Raw genomic sequence first — 21,452 nt, forward strand, 5'->3', positions numbered from 1 at the left:
ACCATGGTCTGTGGCTCCAGTCCAGCCTGCAGAGTAATTTAATCTAGCTCACAAAGAAATGAGGAAAATGGCCTCTGCTGTGCTGAATCAGCAGTGCTGGAAGCCATGCCACCCTCTATCACTTAGTAAGAGAAAGCTTTGTTTGTAGTGCCAACTCGGCGTAGAGCAACTATTGGGTAAAAGAAAAGACCAGCAGGAATATTATGTGCCAGATTTTCGGTAGATGTAAGTCAGAATAGTTCCAATGACTTCAGGAGTTGCACTGATTTACATCATTTCAGGATTATAAGGATTTACATCCACTGGAAGTTTCACTTCTTTTTTTGTCTTTTAATTAAAAGAACAATGTAGACTTGGCAGTATTATGAGTCTTCAACAGACCGAGATTCAGGAAGGAAAAAGTTTTGTAAAGCTCAGGGAGAGGCAATAAGCCTTTTTTTGTTTGTTTGTTTTTTAGTGTAAAAAGAACTGTGGCTAAATTAAAATTCACAAGACATACTGATGTATAGATCTGAATTTATGCAATATACACGAACATATTTTTCCTCTTTGGACCTACATAAATATAACAATGGCAAAACAAACAAACAAACAAGCAAAAGAATGAAAACTTTGTTCATTTGATCTGATTATATACCACGAAAAGCTACCAGTACAGATATTGTCCCTATTTATCAGTCACGACTAAGGCCAAAATAAATGCCATGTATTACTTCATTTTATTTTTTTCTCCTTACTGTAAGTGCCAAAGAAGTGATTGCCATTGGAATTAGGAAAAAACACATGACTGGAAAAAACAGGGGGTATTGCTTGTCAGGAAGCAAGCCAACTGGGTCAAAGTTTGGTTTGCTCCGATTTCTAAATAAACTCATAACTACTACATAATGTCTCAGTGAACTCAAAGCAGTTTCTGTTGCTTATCTACTCAGCTATCAAAGAGAGCTCCAAAATAAAACCAAAAAAACTCTTTATTCGAGACTGAGAGAGCCTCAGAAATGCACACATATCAGATTTATTTCCTCAGGAGAATCACAGGTGACCATGATGGGGAAAGAACAGAAGGCAAGTGAGAATTGTTCTGGTACATGAGATCCTTCGATGGGTAACAGATGTATTATGTTTTAAGACCGAAAGTGAACAGATCCTTCAGGCAGGGCCATGTGAAAAATGACATGCAGTTGCTCTTCACACTATTTCTGCAGCACAATGACCCACTCCAAAGCCAGCTGAGACTTAGAAACGCTTCAGATTAGGCTCGTAAAAAAAACAAAAAAAAAAAACAAAAAAAACCCAGCTTGGCTGAAGTATTACACAAGAACTTAAAAAAATGTTTCAAAAGCTAATTGTTTAAACTAAGGAGCTTAAACTAAAATGTGTCTACATTCAAGAAATGTAGCTTCAATCCGCCATATGTTTTTCAGTACTCACCTCCGAACAGGTAAGTATTAAATCTCCTGCTTCCAGTGAGTTCTATTTAAAAGTATTCTTCAAAGGTTTCTGCAACTTTAAAATTATTTTATTTTATACTTCCTAAGCTATTTACTAGCGAGGGATGTACTTAAATTACATTGATCACATACTAATGTTTTTTGAGCATGAATTACTGATTTGGGTATGTAACCTTTAGTTTTATTTTATGCATTTATTTTTTAGGACAGCTCCCCCTAGAACAGTAGGTTCTTGGTGTGTGGATTCCCTACACATTTGGAGGTGTAGACACATATTGCCATCAGAAACTGGTCACAAGGGACACCCAATGCAGACAAAAAGTTGAAAAATCACCTCAATGGTTAATAAACTGTGGCAGCAATCTTGTCTTCTCTTTACATCTTGGTAACACCCTCTATTTCTTGAGTTGTCCAGGCACAACAGGAACCATCGCCCAGCAGGTTTGTGGAGCACCCAGGTCTCCTGGCACTCTACATTGCACACGTCTTCTCTCCATGTCACACCCCACAACCTTTTTTTTTTTTTTAATATATATATTTTTAATTAAGATGTTACCCCACTCCACAGATGTTTAATTCCCCCTCTTACAATTGCTTTGCCAAAAGGATGCTACTGCTGAATTAACAGAACTTTGCTTCGTCATCATGTCTCCCAAGGCAATGAAACTCGCTATGTTCTTATAAAGGTAAAACCAGCTGTGCCACTACTGCTCAATTCTGCTGCTTTTTAACAGGATACAACCAACATTATGTCTCATTTCACAGTAGAAAGGGAAAATAAAACTTTGTTTTATTGAAAATGCAAAGAAAAATTATTCTAGTAAAATGCATTGTCTACATCAGGCTTTAATATAACACTGCAGTTAATTCCCCACTCACAGACACTCCTGCACATACTCAGGCAATGGGTATCCAGTGATCTGTTCAGGGTTAAACCTCTCTTTTATGTCTGCAACAAAACCCAACATATCTAACTGCCCCATACAATCCTTCTTCATGGTTTCTAATCAGCGTGGTAAAACCACGCTGTATGACTGGAACAGCTTGCTTATTATCGGGTACAGCAACCAGTCCTTTAACTTCCAATTTCTCTTATGTTTCAGACTCCAGGCAAACAACAAAAATCTCTCTCAGTAAACCTTACACAGAGATAATCAATCTACTATTCAGTTATTTGAACATATGTGTAGAGTTTTAGTGATCCGGAGATCACTAAACTTCTCCTGATGATGGTTTCATGTTGTAGTTCGAACATGGTATCAGGAAATCCTTGGGCGCAATCCAAATATTTTCAACGGTTGTCATCCTTGAAGAAGATTGCATCACATGAACTCTTACCATGACCTATGGTTTCTCCTTTGTCCAAAGAACTGTACACATAGCTTTCTTCATCCCCAACCTGTTCCTTCTCTCCCCAGAAAAGAAAAATAAAACCAACATCAAAAAGACATTTTTTAATGCCACTTACCCACACTTCTTTATTTTCTACAGAAGATCGAAAAGGAAAAAAAAGGGGGCATAGAATCAAGTGAAAAAGTCTTCATAAAAAGAGAAAGAAATGAAAGAATAATGCACCTCAATAATTCAGGCACACACACACACAAAAAAAAAGCTGCTGGAGCTGAGCAAAACAGTTGCCTTTCATGTGTAATTTTGTAAACCTTCTGTTTTCAAGTAAGCTATGCAACCAGCCACTAATAATTAGCCTCCTGAAAGACAAGCAGCAAGGCATGCAGGACCTGAAATGATGACTTTTTCTGATTCCCCAAGGAAGCACTTTCACTGGGGGGAAATACTAGATAAATAATTTTCCATCTTGAAATTCACTAGCCCTGTTCTTTTTCCTTCCCCCTGAAGTGAGATGCTTCAGAAGCGGATCTTAGCAGCAGAGGGAGTTTGTGCAGATATGCACGCATCCAGCTCTTTCCAGTTATTAAAAAAAAAAAAAAAAAAAAAAAAAAGTACCACACAAAAGCAGAAGTATGAGCAAAAAAAAAGCAGACAAAATTAAAGATACTAAACGGTATAATATTTAAGTGTGGGCTGGGCCTTCTAACAAGCTTAATGAATAATGCAGTTACGATAGAAACAGTGCAGTATCTAACTAGTTCTGTGTAAAGCAAACACCTTGCCCTCATCTCATCACAAGATGAGACAAATCACAGGATTGGAAATGGGACACTGCAAACCCCCAACCCTCGGTACACTAAGAACAGATGATACCCTAAGAATCCACACTCTTCGTATAGGAATAACACTCCCATTTACTCCTCTGGCCTTAATTTAATCTCGTTATTTCAACTCACATTGGGATTAGTAACATCTCCTTCAACCAAAATGTCCTTTTCTGAGCAGACCTCGTGGGAGCCCCCGGGGAGGCCCGCTTGGGGGACATGTCCTGTAGCCACAGCCAGACCTCTGGGTCATGGCATTTACGAAAACAAACTCTAAATGGAGTGTGTCCAATACTGGAATGAGAACTGAAGCACTCCTTCCCCTCCCACAGCAACAGCATGGTATTTAACTTGCATGAATCTATCCTAGGCTTTTAATCTGGAATGTTTCTAGACGTAGGAAATTCGAAGATCCCAGTTTTTGTAACTCTCGTGTTACAAACGCTAGGAGAATTACTGACAAACTGAGTCGTTTAGATTTAGCTGTGTTCCTACAGATTGCAAACAAACGACTTCAAGACATAAAAGGCTTAGGTTACAAACCACTATTGTAATTTTAGTAAGTTCAATAACTATACCCAGAACATAAGTTTCAATGGTTCATGGCCAAAGCAGAAGGCTATATCACATGGGCTCTGCAACAGTCTGTTTGGAACTGTTTTTGCTCACTGCTTTTACTAACATAACAGATAAAGGAATGCAGCATACGTTTGTTGCATCCATGAGTGATATGAAAACAGGGTGTAACTGCAGCTCTGTTGGAGGTCAAGAATAGAATTGAAAACAATCCTAAAGTCAGAGATCAGACTGATTAAAAAAAAAAAAGAAAAAAAAAAGATGCAATTCAATGGAAGAGCAGCAAGGTAACCCAATTCAGGAGGATTAATCAACTGTGCACATAGAAAATAACTGGGTAGGCAGCAGTTCTTCAAAAAATGATGTGGGAGGTTATACTGGATCACAAGCTGAACATGAGTCAACAGTGCCATACTGTTAAAAAAAAATCCTCATATAAGATAAATCAGCTGGAATATTGCCTGCAAAACAGGTGAAGTAATTGTCCCTGTCTGGTCAGCACTGCAAGGCTTGGCTGGCACAGTCGGATCAATGCGGAGCATCGTGCTAGCAGCAAAGATGAGGGATATGAGGGCACAGAGGAGGGAGCCCAGGCATGACACATGAAATGGAACAAGTAAATGGGTCAGCCTACAGAAGCTGAGAAGAAAACATTTTTAAGTGTGTTGAAAAAAAAAACAACAGCCACACACACACACACACACACACAAAAAAACGAGAAAACCCAACAACTGTTCTATGATGAATATGACAAATCACAATGGGTTTAAATCGTATTAAGAGACTTTCAGTCTAAACGTGAAGGAAAGAGAGGGAAGCAATACAGTGTAGTGGCTGGGGTCCCTAGGAGCAGACCTTCAAGGCCATGCTGAGGACCACCCGATTACAAAGGAGCTGCCCATGCCTTGAGGCAGCAGCGTGCTTCACGAGACTTCCTCATGAGCTCAGTGAAATCAGGGAGACTTTCTGAGGAAGCTCTGTGGCCAGACAAAACTGCACGGCAGGTAGTTCTCAGCCACTCAGGGCTAATTTATACAGGGTCATCTATTAACAACTGCTTTGATCATACTGGGAACAAAGAGGTTATTAAATTTTATGCTTTAAATTAGTCCTAATTTGCACTTACTGAGGTGCATCCATTTCTTTATTTTCTAAGAACCTCACAAGCTCATTTGTTGATGTTTTAACTTCATATACCAAGAATTCCAACATATTTCTCCTGCTAAATGGTGAGTAAAAAAATGTTTATTTCACTGACCTGCCTTTTATGATTCTCTAGACATGAACTGACAGAAGGAGCTGATACACAGCTTTCTCTGGAACAATTTTTGTAATCTTGACAATTTATCTTTGGATAATTGCTATATTCATTATTATTTTAAAGACAATTTTGTTTAATAAGGATTGAAATTGCTACTAGAAAAACTCAGTATAACAAAATATTAGACTAAAAGTAATTTTTGTGACTAATCTATGAACTGCTACGAAATTGTGATTTATAATAGGCATAGTAATAGCCTTAATGATTGCAGTGCTTCCGGGTATCAAGGAAACGCACAGATTGGCTCATTTCAAAGCAGAAAGGGCATTTTTTTTCTGCTTCATGGGTGGCCCATACATATCTTCAGGGTCCTTGGAGAAGCTTCCAACATTCCCACTGTGCGTTCCACATACTGGCTGCTATTACTATGTTAATGCTAATAGGCTGTAGTATATGTGACTCTCTGAGCAGCAGCGTAACTAGCAGAGTGCTGAATTACTGCCACTGGCTCTCTATTACAAAATGCTGGCAACTGGTGAGGAACGGTGGCAGGGAAGTAGTGAGGGCAAAGTAAAAATAATTAAAATTTTGTACTGGAAGGGAGCAGAAAGCAGGAATCTAAACAGGCTGGCAAACAGAGAATCTGGAGCCTGGGGTCATAAGGCACAGGGCAGCAAGAGTGGCTGAAAGTCTCCATTTCCAATGACAGTACAGCCCATATGCCAGGACATTTGCTCCTTCTCTCTCCCTCTGTGCAATTACAATTCAAAATTAATAAATAAATTAGGGACAATGAATATAAGCAAGATAAATCACAAAGCCTGTGGCAAAAAGAAATCTTGTTCAACCCAACTATTTTTTACGTTGCAGGAAAACTCACTTGGGAAAGATTCTGCTGAAAGAAGCGAAGCAGCCAGTACTAATGACAAATATTTTGGGAAAACAGAAACTCCATATGTTCTCCTTTTATTCTACTAAAAATAAAGAGGAAATCAAGAGCTTTTTGAATTTAAGTGTAACATTTCCTTATGCCAGGAGACAAACTATGCCTGAGTTAAGTCTGGACATTAATGGAAGCAAATCGCAGAATAGTGGTCCCTGGTGTTTCAATTATTCTCTCTTTAGAAGTTAGGCTTCCAAGAAGTTACAGAAACACCATTTCCCTGTAAGAATTATTTTTTGCAGACTGTTGCAATGTTTTTCTTTAAAGCTATTTGATCTATATTTGCAGAAAAGCTCAGTTCACCACTCTAACTTTTCATATACTCACCTGTGAAGTGTTTGATGGAACCAAGGCACGTTGAGGCTGGAAGCATCTCTGGAGAGCGTTTGGTCCCACATCCTGCTCAGCAGAGGGTCAGCTGGAACAGGTTGCAGGACTCTGTCCAGCTGGGTTTTGCGCATCTCCAAGCTTGGAGACTCCACAACCTCTCCAATTAACCTGTTCCAGTATTTGATGACCCTCGAACCGAAAGTTTCTTCTCCTGTTTAAATGGAAATTCCTGATTTTCAGTTTGCCCCTATTTCCTTCTGCCCTTTCTCTGTGTACCACCGAGAAGAACCCAGCTCTGTCGTCCTTACATCATGCCACGAGGTATATATATGAAATTATATGAAACATGAGATTATATGAAATCTTTCCAAGACTTCTCTTCTCCATGCTAAACAATCCCAGCTCACTCAGCCTCTCCTTGCAGAAATACTAATAAATAAATATTTAAACAAAATATCAAAACCAAATCTCACTGTAATCTCATCCATAAGAAAAACATCTAGTGGCACAGGTGGCCCATGACACTTCTGATCTTTACCCGAAAAAGCGAAGTCTGGGGGGTCACTTAATCACAAAAAGGAAAATTGAATGTGAAACAGAATGGTCTTCAAATCCTTCAGCTCGTGCATAAAAGGTTTACATACACTAAAACCGGGTACAGTTTGAGTCCATCAAGCCAGCATAAATTCCTGTTGCAGGCGCTTGGTGAAAGTCTCTGGTCACTGGTAAAGGCTCTTAGTTTACTTGTCAAACCATTTCAAACTACAGTTCCAAAATGCAAATACTGGTCTTTTTCAATAATTGTTTTCTGACGTTTGTTCTTACTATTACCATTTATGTAAAAAAATATTTAAAAAAAGAAAAAAAGGAATTGCACTATTCTGCATATACCTATAGCCTCAAATTGAAGAGAAACATCCTTCTTTCCCCTTATTATTCAAATTCATTCTATGATAGGAAAAAATATTAAAAAGTAAATTTCTAATGAAATCCTATCCTCTGTACTTTAAATCTCTTCCCACCCGTTAAATGAGACACTTAAGTACTATCTAAATTACTACAATATTCTGTGGGCTATGCACATGGCCCAAGCTGCTGTAGAACTAAGTACTTCACAATCTTTAGTTTGCAATGAAATAAGCTACCTCTAGAAAAATATTATGCTCATTTTCAGAGAGAAAATTAAGGCAGAAGGAGGCTTGCACATAAATATCAATGAAATTAGGCTATGAGAACTGGCATTAGGTCAATGAAAATTAAGCAAGAAAATATTTCATTGCTAGAATAAATAATTTGCATTTACCACATGCAAAAAACAGAATTTCCAGAATGCTTTCAGCATCTGCTCAGTGAGATCAGAGCTCACAAGCTCTGTCAGCAGCAGTCAGCTTCTGAACACAGAAGTGACTTTGAAATTAACATTTTTTAACCTTAAGAGACCTCACCCTATTGGTTTGGACTTCAAAACAATACAGATTTCAAAATAAACAACAAATTTATACCATTCCAGGCATGGCTTATTTCCTAACAGCCTAAGCATAAAAAAAAATAAATTATTCATTAGAAATTGTTGTTTCATTTTCTTCCTTAATATCTGTTTGTTCAGAGTGCCTAATTTGAAGCAGCTCAATCCTTCAGACAAACTTCCCCCCACCCACCAAAAAAAAAAAAAAAGAAAAGAAAAAAAAAAGAAAAAAAAAGGAAAAAGAAACCCTGAGTCTGTTTTTGGAGAAGCAGATTTATTCAGATAAAAATCAGTCGCCTTCCCAGAATGCAGAAAAATGTAATTTTACTTGGGTTTGAGGAATCTGGTTCAAAGCTCTGAACTAGAAAGCAATATATACAGTTATTAAACAGCGTAAGGGGATTAACTCTACAGAGTGTTATTGACTACTCTGGTCTCATTAACTGGCATTTTATTTAGATAAAAATGTCAACTTAAACATCATATTTTTGCATCAGAAGTTAGATCTGAAGAATAACGTTACAAATGAATATGCATCAGCAGCTCCCCAGTCCACAGCAGCTCTTTCCGGGGTCTCCCCTGAAACTCACGATTGAAGTTGTGATTTTGGTTTGCTATATGCCCATCAAGAGAAACTGCTTTAAAAAGAAGTTGTCCTGTGGAATGGGAGAAGGGTTTCTGAGAAGCAGCTTCACTCAAGCACATACGAGCTTAGCGCAGAAAGCTGGTGTCTCTCTGCCTTTTTCCTCCAAGAAGGGAATGAAGAAAGGTTAGGGAAAGAGGCCCGGGTTCCCAGTGGACTTACGCCTGCTTTCAGATTTTATTATGAAACTGTGAAGCTAATTATGTGTATGATAACTTCAGTAACTACTTTTCATGCAGAATCACAGACCAGAAAATAAAGAAAGCATGAATGGAAAAGCCTCCCTTTTAAACTCGGAGCAGCTCACAGAAGGCACTGGATACGGCAGCAGGCCGCAGCCAAACCTCTGCACTGCAGCACGGACTGAGTGACTCCTCACAGTGTTCCAAGCCCTCCCAAACACCAGCACAAACCCCAACAGCCCTCACAGCTCATGCTCCGTAAAAATGTCCACACAACACCGAAGGGCACTCTGAAAACAGAGGCACAACAGAGCACCTGCTTACCAGCAGGACACCGTGGCCACTGGCATGGGGCATCCTCCCAGCCATGCTCCAAAGGCCTTTAGGAGCCAAGCTCCTACCAAATTAACCACAGTCAGGCACCTATCTATTTTTTGGATTCTACATCCAAGAAAAGTGGGAAACCACGCATATAAAAGGGCAAATGTCCTCATTAGCCAATTCACGTGTTGGAGCCATGCAGTACTGCAGATGCACACTCCCTGTCGATACCCCCGGTGAATCTTTGGGCACTTGCTAGGTTTGCATTTGTTACCACAGGGATATGTGCCTTCCTTCAGGGCATTTTGCTGAAGTATCAGCATTCCTCCTAAGATACCTACCTATATCATTCTTTCTGCATGGCCCAGACTTCACGTATGCAGTAGTATTTCGTGGCTGCACGATTATGTTCAAGTAGAGCTGTTGGTACATTTCACCAATGTACTCCACAGGACACACTCTGTTTCCAGTATCATCTTAACCACAACAATGCAGCACATTTACCTCCAAATGGAGGTACAGCACATATCCCTGCAGCTACTGCTAAATGAATCACTAGCAACCAGCCTCAAACACAGCTTGCAAAGGTTTGTTCAGGTTCCACCACTGTTCCCACACCCCCCTTTTTTTAATTGAAGGTTTGCTTTTAGACCATCAAATGAAGACTGGGATGTTGCGTCTAGCTGTTCTATACTTCCTAAACAGCATTCACAGCCTTCCTAAGCTTTACTGTTGGAGGTGATGAGGGTTGAACAAAGTGGAGGTTTTGAAGCCTCCGTGGGGAGAACAAAAGGCTTCCATGCTGAATTCATATGAAAAAACATGTATTTCAGTAAAATGTATATATTTATTTGTTTTTAACCAAGTGGTATGTCACTGAAAACCCTTGTGTAGGAACAATTATATTTTTACACATTTGCCTGAAGTTTGGCTACCTTTGGTTTCACACACTTGCTTAAAGCAGCACATGCTGGCACAGTTTATTCATCTTCCTGTATGAAAATAAACTGTGCTTCCACGCGCTTTTACCCAAACGTAGCTGCCTACACAAGCAAAGTTGTTCTGTATAGGCACTATTTAGGATGGGCAACAGAAACATGAATCACTGCAGATGAAGAGATGCAAAGAAAAACAAAAAAGGGGCCGTATGTCTCAACTGCTTACGTTGTCTTCTTGGCTGTAGGGAAAGCTATGACACGCATGCTAGTAATGTTGTTTAGCCGTATTTCTGGAAGGTGACCGGGGATAACTGTGACGGTACTAGGCTGTAAAAATAATGCAGTTAACTCTGTGATGTCATTACACCCACTGTTAGTTGCCATGGTCTCACCAATGTCAATAAAACTTGAAATTCTAGTTTTAAAAATGTTATTTTTTGAATTATAATATTTAAAAATCTTAGGAAAGGGCATTAATCCTGTACTAAGGGTATCATTCCCCTTAGATCATGCTGCATAGCAGTTTCAGAATCCTGCTCCTTATTTTTCTTTCCCTATGAGACCACCTGGTCACTGTTCCCACTCACCTGAGCATCAACTCAGGGATCAGATCCCCTGAGTCAGTCCTGAACTGTCTTCAGTGCAGTACTGCATGTCTTTGCTCCTCCCCTTCCTCCCCGGGACCAATGTTCTCACCACTTTAAGGTAACATTAATAATTAACAAAGAGAAAAAGATACCCACACTGTAATTGTCCTCTGTCATACAGCAGCTTTGAGATTTTTCCTAAGGCTAAGGAAGAAAGCAGTCAACCAACCTTTTAAACATTATCATGCATCAGTGATTACTCTAAGTTTATTATCCTTCAAACAAAAACAATGACAAAAATCTACTGATTATACCCCACTAACTTTTATTGGGAGATGGCATTTCAGAGGAACGTACAGACTTCACAAATTGTCTTAGCTAATACCCCATCATCAGGCTACAATGTTTGGCAGTGATGTGTAGTATGTGGCATTTGTGGCCCTATTGGGGAAAACTATTTTAAGTCTAATTAACATGAAATTTTTAGAATGCAAATGCTTTTCATTTATACATAAAACAAAATGCCATGACATTTCTTCCATCCATTTATCATAAACAAGTTAATTACTATGTAACAAATAGCTCCTGCTAGAATCTGTATGTTTCGAGGATGTTAGAGAGCTGACTCAGGCAAATAAGATGAACCACAAAGTAGCAGTTAATAGCTTATGGCATACTTATAATAAACAATGACTCTGTAAAAGCTCTTGTTGTCAAATTAAGGCTAAGCTATTTCCATTGGAATAAGTCAATTATAAGCAGTCATTATCTGTTTAAACTTGATTCAAACCTAGAATACTTTACACACTTTTATTTTGATACATTCATAACACTGCATACATTTAGGAGCTAGATATTATAAAGCTTAGAAGGGAAATGCTTGCTTTATTGCCACACAGTTTATCCCCGAGCCATGTAGCATCTAAACTTCTTGATGCTGGCTGAGGTTGATCGCTTTGCTGAGGGCTACATCCTACATAATTTCTGATGAACAAATCCTTGGGCAGTATAAACTGTCCCAGGACTCCCCATATCTCTTTCCGAAGGACTAAGTGAGGCTTACACAGCATACAGATTTTGTGTTTGCTGGAATCCCCTGAAAACAATTTGAACTATGCACACACTTTTTCCCCAAACCCATGAAATCACTGACAGGTGAATCCCTACCTACTTTTTTTTTTCCTCCAGGCAAACAGTCCCATTTGGCCTGAAGATGAATTACTGAATGCTGATGAATAAGATGGTGGTAGCTGGCAGCAGAGCTTTGCGTGGTAAGATGGTGTGAAACAGTACATATGTCAATCTATCAAACATGTTAATGTAAGCAATCTGAACCCATTTTTGGTCTGATCTATTGTACAATACTTCACCCAGATGGAAGAAAGAGATAAACATTTTATGCTTCAGACATATCAAGTGTTAGGAAGTAAAATTAAACCTAAACTGGAAAACTACCAATTTTACATGCTAGAGTATATATAAAGAACAACATAAGCACGAAGAAGAATTTTTATGCAGCAGATTTTCTCCCCCATTATTGTACAAGTTAATTACATATATTTGTTTCCTATGATAAATAGCAGCATGTATTTGACTGCTGATTAGAAGGTGTAAAGATGATAGCTTACTTATTAGCAAACACAGCATTTGCACTTTTTTCTTTCTCCTTCAGTTGACAAAATTCTTATAAATCACGTAACTAGTGACAATGTTATCAGGACATGAGTCCTCCAAGTGGTGCATGCGTACATAATATTTTGAGGGCCAGTTCAGCCCTAAATGAATGGCAGGTTTGCCATGACTAATGTAAAACTACAACTGGACCCCAAGGATAAAATTAGCGTTCATTAAATATATACTTTCATTCAAATCAACTTGACAGCCTATCTAAATATAATTTCATATTTAAAGATGATCAGTTGCAACTGAAATGAAATGACAGCCACTATGCTGTCATTGCTAGCTAACTCCTCTAAACAGACCTGCTCCATACCTATTGCCCAGCTACATAAACATGCAGCACAATATATTGAGCACTAAACCACAAAAAAAATACTCCTTCAGGCATGTATTAATGACATGATTTTCTAGTCTTTGAAGGACTCTGTATATCAAATGATTTTCAAAGCTAAAATGTGTGAAATATACTCAGTTTACAAACTGACCTGGAAGGCCATATGATTCATAAGTTTGGGAAAAATTGCTACTAAATATGTAAACAATTGGTACTAAGTCTAATATGTTACTATTTTGTTATATTCTTAGGTTTGTCTATGTCCAGTCCCTAGCTGATTAGCTTTCCAACTAAAAATAAACTCCCAAACATCTCCTAACTGATGCCAGGCCAGTCAAGAGAATTCCTAAACAGCAAAACAAAGACAATCGGGCTTAGAAACAGAACTGATTGCCAACTCATGTAGAGAAAAAGCATCCAGTCCTGGATTCCGCTGAAGCCAGAAAGAATACAACTCCCCCTCTCCCTAGAAAATCAAAGTAACAGAGCAGGTGTTTGCTCTGGAGGAAGACAGAAATCCCAGCTTTCTGGCAGAGGAATATGCATGTGAGTAAATGTACTCAAGAGAAAGTAGCAAAGGGTTTATAACCCCTTGTGTAGAGTACCAAAACCTGTTGTGCTCCTCAATTCCTGCAGTGTCCTACGTTTTCAGAACTGCTGTAGCATCCACTAGTGGTTAGTGATTTAACTTAAGGCAGGCCATGGAGTGGGGGAATTTTGCTCTTCAAAAATTCGCTTCAGAGTAAAACCATGATTTTTTGCATCATGCAAATACAAAGTTTAATTATTTTTAACTTGAAAGAGAGACAGATCAATAGACAGGATAATCTATTGTTATTTGGATTACGAAGACGTCTCAGAGTTTACAATCACAAAAGTGGTTATAATCCTGCAATTACTATAAAGCTAATTGGTAGTTTCTTTTTGCCTGTGTTTTCATGTTGTCAGTGGGGCAGTAATGAAAATGAATGCCACATTTGTGAACAGAATGTCTGTAGGCTTGTTTACCACATTTCCAACAACAACGTCTGCTTTATCATGCATTTCAAAGCAGAGATAATTTAAGGATCTCTGAATTTCATACATAAAAATACTTTCTAAAATATCAAATGTAAAGTCCCTTCAGACAGGGTGGGAGTGTGAGACTCAAAAGTGAAGCGATGACCTCGCATACTATAGGCAAACATCCACCTGAAGCAGACAGCACGTGGACTTCGAATGATTCATCTGTATTCAAAACTGTGCTCAGGTAAACCACTTAGTGTTTCATCCTCCTACAAACATAATTCTGCAGACAATTTCACCATCAAACCCAGCATCTTTAAGTCTCCTTTCACCTCCCCAAAACACAGTTATTGCAGCACCCATTAAGCATTTTATTCCACTTACCTTTCAGTAGCTTCTGCCCTTCCATGATACTTTGGGAGACGAATGCTGTGTAGTCTTCTTCTGAAAAGCCAGGCTTGCATGTGGGTCTAACTGTAAGATCCCCATCGCGTGCCTGCAAAATCAAAGCAAGAAAAGCACACACCATGACTTTTGCGGTTTGGTACAATGCTTTGTGCCCAATGACTAGGTGTTTAGGCACGGGCAAATATGAACAGTAAAGCAGTGTGCAAGTAGAAACCATTTATTCTAAAGTGCCTATCTGTTGGACTGGATCCATACTGTAGCTGCAAAAATAAAATGGGCCAGAAAATAGTTGCCTAAGTACAATAGAAATCATTGTTTGTAGGAAGGCTGGGATACTGGGCACTGTCAGAAGAGGGGAGGAAACAAAGAGCAGCAATTCATCAACGCGAGCAGCGCTCACACTGGAGCCACGCAAAGGCCTTATGTTGCAACACCCAAATCACCCGAGTTTTGCTATTGAGAAACTGGGCAAGGCCCCGGCCTGGAGGAGGAGAAGCACCCCCAGCCCGCAGCAGCCTCTGCAGCTCACAGCCTCCTAAAGCCCCCTCGCTTCCCCTGCAGCGGCCCCAAGCCTCTGCTGGCTGCTGCCCTGTGACCCCCCAGGCTCTACGCTTGCCCAGGCTGCAGGGAGGGATGGAGGGGAGCCCAATTAAAACCTAGCAATTAGCGCAGCCCCTCGCACAACCTGCCGGGGTCCAGGGGCTGCGCTCAGCTGCTCCATTCTGACTTTGTACCGTGCAGCTAGGGGACAGCCCCTGCCACGGGGACAGGCTTGCCCGGCTGCAGCGGTCCAGGCTCCTTGGGATGGGGACACCCACCCCAGCAAGGAGGGTCCAGACACCGCTCTTCCAGCTCCCTGCAAGCACATCAGCCGGCGATCCATGACAGGTGATTTATGCACAAGCAAGTGCCGGTGGCAAGGGATTTCTAGCAGTGCTGGGCTGTCAGCTGGGCTAGCCAGAGCGTCGCTTCGCGATGCCGGCTGTGCCCCGGACTCCTCCGGTCCCAGCAGTGCAGGATGAAGCCCAAGGACCAGGAGAGCCACTTCCCTGAGAAAGTGCAACTCCGGGCACCCACCCGCATCCCCCGGGCTGCCGACACACTCTCAGGCACAGACATCGCTGCATTACGGAGCCAGGCGGGAGGAGAAGCGGAGGGTCCTTTCGGACGAGCTTAGTAAGCAGAAAGCAAGCCAATGGACTCTGCTAAAAAATCACGCCCGGGAGACGGATGCCAGCTACTGCATGGGAAGTGCAAGAAAGCAGCGGCTCTGAGGACTGACCGTCGCTGGCAAGATGTTGCAATTAGGAAACATTTCAAAGGGGCTGACTGAAGATAACGGGCTCCAGATCGGAGATCAGCCCGTTGCTGTAACCGCGCTCGCTAGCCGGGAGCGCATCGGGGCCGTCCTGCGCACCCAGCCCCTCCCCAGGGCTCAGGCTCGGGACATCGCGGACCCAACTTGGCGCTGGGGGATTTAAGCAGGAAAATAGGCGGCTCTTGTCCCTGCTGCCAGCCCAGGCACGGCGCGGAGCAGCGGCCCCGCTCGCACCGTGACACCGCGGGCAGGCACTCGGCGATGCTCTGCAGCCAGCCCCTCACCAGGGGGAGGGGAAAAAAAAAAAAAAAAAAAAGAAAAACCAACAAACTTTTCAGCCCGTCACACGCTTCAAGCGCCCTGGGGGCGTTGAGGGGCGCAGGAAAATAAAAGTTGGCGGCGGCGGCGCGGGGCGGGCAGCGCGGATGCTCGCTCCCCGCAAGTTCAGGCGGCGCCGCGCAGCGCGGAGGGCAAGTTTCGCCGGCACCGCGGAGGTAACGGGCTTCGGGCGAACGATGGCGCTGAAAATAATCATTGCAAAGAAGATATATATATATATATATACAATAAATGAACGCATGGATAAAAGGGAAGGGGGAGCCCGGGCAAGCTGCCGAGACGCCGCTCCCCTCCCGGCGGCCCCGAGCCCGAAGTTGCTGCGGATGCTGAAGGCGGGGGGCGGCAGCCCGGGGGGGGGGCGCGGGGAAAGCCGGTCACCCCAAAACCTCGCCGGGGCGCCCCACTTACCGCCGCCGAGCCCCAGACGAGCAGCACCAGCAGCAGCCGCGAGCCGGTCCCCATCGCCCTGGCGGCGCCCGCCCGCCGGGCTGTGGCGGTGCGGCTGGCCGCCCCGTGCCGCGCGGTGCCGGGGACAGCGGCTCGGTTCGGTTCGGTTCGGCTTGGCTCGGCTCCGCTCCGCTCGGCTCGGCGCGATCGCGCCCCGCTCCTACCGCCGCCGCCGCCGCTGAGCGCCCGCTCCGGGCTGCAGGTGAAGCGCTCGCTGCGCGCCGCCGCTGCCGCCGCCGCCAGGCCCCGCCCCCCGGCCCCGCGGGCACGCGCCGCCTTAAAGCGGCAGGCACCGCCCCGCCGCCTGGCGGGGTGAGGAGGCGGCTGTGGCAGTGGAAGTTCTGGTTCTGGTTCTGGTTCTAGTTCTGGTCCAGGTCCTCGTCCTGGTCCTGGTCCTGGTCCTGGTCCTGGTCCTAGTCCTCATCCTGGACCTGGACCTGCCCACGTTTTGTGGAGCTCTGTGAGCGCACAGAGACAGCGGGCAACGAAGCTCGGGGAAAAAAACGGACAGAAAAGCTTGAGTAGTTAGGCAAAATAACAGCATATCTGAGGGAAAGATGTGTTTGGTGAGGGATAAACTAGTGTACCAGCAGGAAAAAATGTATCCGCTGAGGAAAAAGAAGGGTCTTCAGGGGAAAGAAGTAAAGTACTCAGGGGAAAGGCAGCCAGTGGGGAAAAACCTAATGCATCCAGGTGAAAAACTCATATATCTGTAAGGACAGATCACACAGGGGAAAGATGAGTGGATTCTGTGAGAAAAGCCCAGCTTTTTCTTTCTGTGAGAAAAGCCCAGCTTCTCCGTGAGAAGAAGGCTGTGTATGGGGGGAGAAGCACATCCACAGGAGAAACCAGTGTGTCAGTGAGGAAAGCTAATACACGAAGAGAAGAAAAGCTAGCGTACTCAGAGAGAAAAAAGCACAAATATGTGAGGAAAAGTGGCCTGCCCTGAGGAAACGCAGCCCCTTCGCTGCAGAGGCCTGTGCCAAATTTCAGCCACGGGCAGCCCCTCACAGCGGGGCTCCCGCCTTCGGGCGCTGCCCTCGCCTCAGTCCAGCTTTGGGCAGGAAAAGGGGAAAGGCAGAAAAAGGAACTGGCTCCTCGGTGGTTTAAATGACCCAGTCCTTCACCTCAAGGGAAACAGGCGTGTCAGGCCCGGTCCACGTTCACATCAGTAGGGAGTAAAGCTAACTCCACTAAACGAGAGGGTTCCTGCTGTAAAAATACAGGCAGATCAAAGCAGGCCCAGAAAGCAACACTCCAGTCAGTTTGGGTTTGCGCAGTACTCTGGAAAGGGAAAGCAGCAATTTCAAGTGCTAAGTACGGCTCCTGTTATTCCCATCCAGCCTGAACCTGGCATCCAAATATGATCTTTTCCCATTCTGAATGCAGCTCAACTCTGCAAATAAGCGTTCTCAGGCATGTATATTTTGTGCATATAAATCCAACATCGATTTGCATAAATAGATGCATACTATCTGATGTACGTGCAAAATCAGACATCGCGGCTGAAAAATCTAGCCATTAAACTATTCTGTTAGATTCACACATTTTCGAAGGAATGAGACACATAAATCCACTGACTGCATCTTTTGCTATTGAGTAGATTTAATAGCATTGTGTTAACACCTAGAGATGTTAGCGATGAACTGTGGTAAGCTCTGTAGGCACGTATAATGAAAAGACTGTTCCTACCCCACCAATTTACAGTCTTGGTGGATTATAGGGTTTGTTTAGTTTTTAAACAAGAATTTCTGAGTACATTATATAACATCAAAAAAATCCCATCATTTTACGGAATTTAGTGTATACCCCTTTTTTATGAAACACGAACAAAATCAAAAATAATCAGTTGACACTATGATAGCAAAAATAAATCCTTATATATACATACAATAATCTAAATTTGTTCCTTGTATTTTTATCCTAAATTCCAAAGTTTGGAGGAGATTGTACTAGGCTGAAGGGCAGCTGCTCCTGCTATGTAAATAGAACTACGAGTACTCTGGAGACTTCTGGGGATATTTCGGATTTGCGCAACTAAAGTGTGAATATTTCTTTCTGCATACCTATGGCCAGTTATTTTGACTCTTGCTGGACTACAGCTGTTGCTATGCATGTGCTTACTCTCTTTGATAACTTTGTTAATATGACAAGTTCTACAAGTATTGTCAAAATAAGTCTGACACCACAACAGATTGTGAAGAAAAGGCAGAGCAGTAGTGAAAAAAAAATAGAATTCTTCAACATGTTTACAGTTGATTCCTAATCTGATGGCAAATTGATTTTTTTCCCAAACTAGTTTGCCATCCCTCTTTCCTAAGCTGTAGTTACTAATTCTATTCGTGGGGAATGACTGCAAATGGAGTGAGTTATTCTTTCTGGGTATGTTTTCCAATTGCATCTTCATTAACACTGACCTATGTGAGACCAAAGGTAGTTTCACAAAGTGAGGTGTTTCCAGAAGGATCAGATAATCCGAAAAGGAGAGTACAAGTCCAGTGTTCAGCCAGTGGAAATCACTGGTTTACGGTGTGGTGGTTTTCACTCCACCTTCTTCCATCAACTCTCAACACTGACTAAGTTCTGGAAGGAATTATAGTTTTGCTAACTGATTAGCTAACTTTTAAACCATCTCCTTGTTTGGAAGCTATTAACGTGAAGTGTTCAAAAAATGCCCCCCTGCAGGTCTTTAAGGAAAATTAAAATATGCCATTTATGTTTTTGTAGCTACTGAACTTTCACAAGTTACTGCATTTAAGAGTACAGGTCTGAGCTGGGGCTGAACATGTGTTATTTGAGAGGGTTAGCTTCAGATTCTTGCTTCACTTTGAGTCTGTTGGGAGACTGGTTATCAATTGCTATTCTTGCATAAAAAGGAAACAGGAAGCTCTCCCGTCTAACGTACGAATGCTACAATATGTGGATTTAGCTGGATGAAGACATTTAAGAGTGTATATGTGCACATTAAATCAACTTGCTAAACACCTCAAGAGCAAAACTGCTGATCTTAAGAGCCAACTTGCTATCCTACACAACGCTCAAGAGAATAAAAGGCTCATAGATGAGACATCTACAGAACTGACTGTGCCAAGATAATGAGGAGAACAGAGTACACAAGGGATTTTTCTCTCCTTGATGCACATACGTAATTCCTATTGACAGCAGTGGGAGTTGCACGTACATATCAAGGGGACAATAGAACTGTTAGTAAAGGAGATGAGTATCAGATGTGAGCTGTGTTTCCATGGGTAGAGAAAGAGAGAGGAAGGTGTGATCACTGAGGGACAGTACAACACACAATAAAATTGTCAAGCAGCTATCAAATACATGAAAGCATGGGAATAACAAATTAAATGGACAGGAAGTGAGAAAACAAAGTCTCAAGAGACTTTTCCCTTCCTAGCTTAGGGCTGATATCTGAATTTCTTATTTGGGAAATATTCCTGCTGGCTTAACCTGTTCAGTTCTCTGTTAAGTAAATATTACACTGAACTCAACTAAATACTTATGGCCTAGATGCTAAGGATAATAAGTGTTTTTATTAAAAATCTGACAAACAAGGAAAAATGAAACATACATTGCGTAGACCACACTTCAGGTATCTTCTATGTGATCTGATGATTCTTGCTTCTTAAATAGGAGATAGCTACTTAACTGGTGAATCAGAGAGGTTTTGTTTGTGTCAAAAGCAATAACAAAGGAATGCATATATACACAACCTGAGAAACAATGATGCTTCTGGATTGATAAAGACAATTTATGAATTTGTGCCAGCAGTTCAAAACTGAAGTGAATGCCTTCAGATTTACTCTACATGTGGGATCTTTTTAGAATGTACAGGGCAGGTGGGACAGGATGAAACTGAAGAGTAAAGTTAATGATAAGACAAAGCTGTGGAGAAATTACTTATCAGGAAGAGATGTAAGTACCTACCAGATCTAGACAGAAGCCAACACAGGAAACAAAGAAGCTCCTGAGTAGGAAGAGCATAACCACAGAGGGAAAATAACTAACAGTGAAAACCAGACTTTAGTACCTTTATGTAATTCTTAAAAGCAACGGCAAATTGGTGGAACTACACGAATGGTTGGGCACAGCTCAAGATCCTGATTTCTTATGATCTGGCTCTAGTACAAATCTAAAGACAAAATGATGAGTCACAGAGGAGAAAATGAATTGAAGGAAGAATACATAGGAAAAAGGAGCACAGAACAAGGACAGAATATTCATTAACTAAGCTGATTCTGTACTGCCCTGCATGTGCTACCTGTGTGCAGGGATGGCGAGAAAGATGCAGCTATCTTTCTGGTTAAACAGATCTTTTGAAGTCACATTTTCAGTCCTGCCAGATGTGCTGTGATACCAAGGAATTTGAACTTTCTCTCTTTTACACTACCTTCTCATCAGTATGTTGTGGCTCCTATTGATTCTGCTTCTGAGTTGGTAATGTGAATGGCAATGAGGAAAATACAACTTCAGAGGCCCTATACAAAACCTTCCTGCTCAGTTAATTACAGTGACCAAGGGAGGCCAACGTTAGTGTAGTCTGACCTCCAATTACGAGGCACGCTGTGGTCTCCTCACTGAACTGTGCAGGCAATGATGGCAGCTTGCCAGCAATGGCTATATTAAAATCAATTTAGAGATCCCAATTCTGTATGTTTCACCATAGGTGAGGTAACACACCTTAAACTAATGTCATTCTTACTTTAGTATTGTAAAACCCAACTGACCTATGCAGAACAGTAACACTTCTACTACATTTTCTTTTTTTTTTTTTTTTTTTTTTTGGGGGGGGGGGGCGGGGGAGGGTTTAATTTATTGTATTCTTGCCAAAACTAAAGAATAAGGCAACAGTAGTCTGAGCAGTTTAAGATTTCTATCAATGCATTGAACTGCACTTTAAAGCAGTGGTACTAGAAACCAGAAACAAAACAAACAAACAAAAAACACGCAGAATTCGGATTATTCTCAGGAGATACAATGGGTGCTTATTTATGTCAAGATGACCTTGCTAACAACTTCAGAGACAACCTGTGTGCCTCAGACACAG

At 41.9% G+C, this 21,452-nt stretch overlaps 1 protein-coding gene across 1 annotated transcript in view; it reads right to left on the minus strand.

Annotated features, from left to right (window-relative positions):
* CDH4 (cadherin 4) overlaps positions 1 to 16,648 on the minus strand; it is a 455,912-nt gene extending 439,264 nt beyond the window's left edge. Inside the window, exons 1-2 of the mRNA XM_035548142.2 lie at positions 16,361 to 16,648; positions 14,272 to 14,383 (exon numbers count right to left, since the gene is read on the minus strand). Of these exons, the coding sequence (XP_035404035.1) occupies positions 14,272 to 14,383; positions 16,361 to 16,414 (166 nt within the window). The 5' untranslated portion in view covers positions 16,415 to 16,648. The remainder of the gene's footprint in view (positions 1 to 14,271; positions 14,384 to 16,360) is intronic.
* Between the last annotated feature and the right edge of the window lie 4,804 nt (positions 16,649 to 21,452).

The sequence above is a fragment of the Cygnus atratus genome, chromosome 16, assembly GCF_013377495.2.
Source record: "Cygnus atratus isolate AKBS03 ecotype Queensland, Australia chromosome 16, CAtr_DNAZoo_HiC_assembly, whole genome shotgun sequence".
Classification (NCBI taxonomy): domain Eukaryota; kingdom Metazoa; phylum Chordata; class Aves; order Anseriformes; family Anatidae; genus Cygnus; species Cygnus atratus.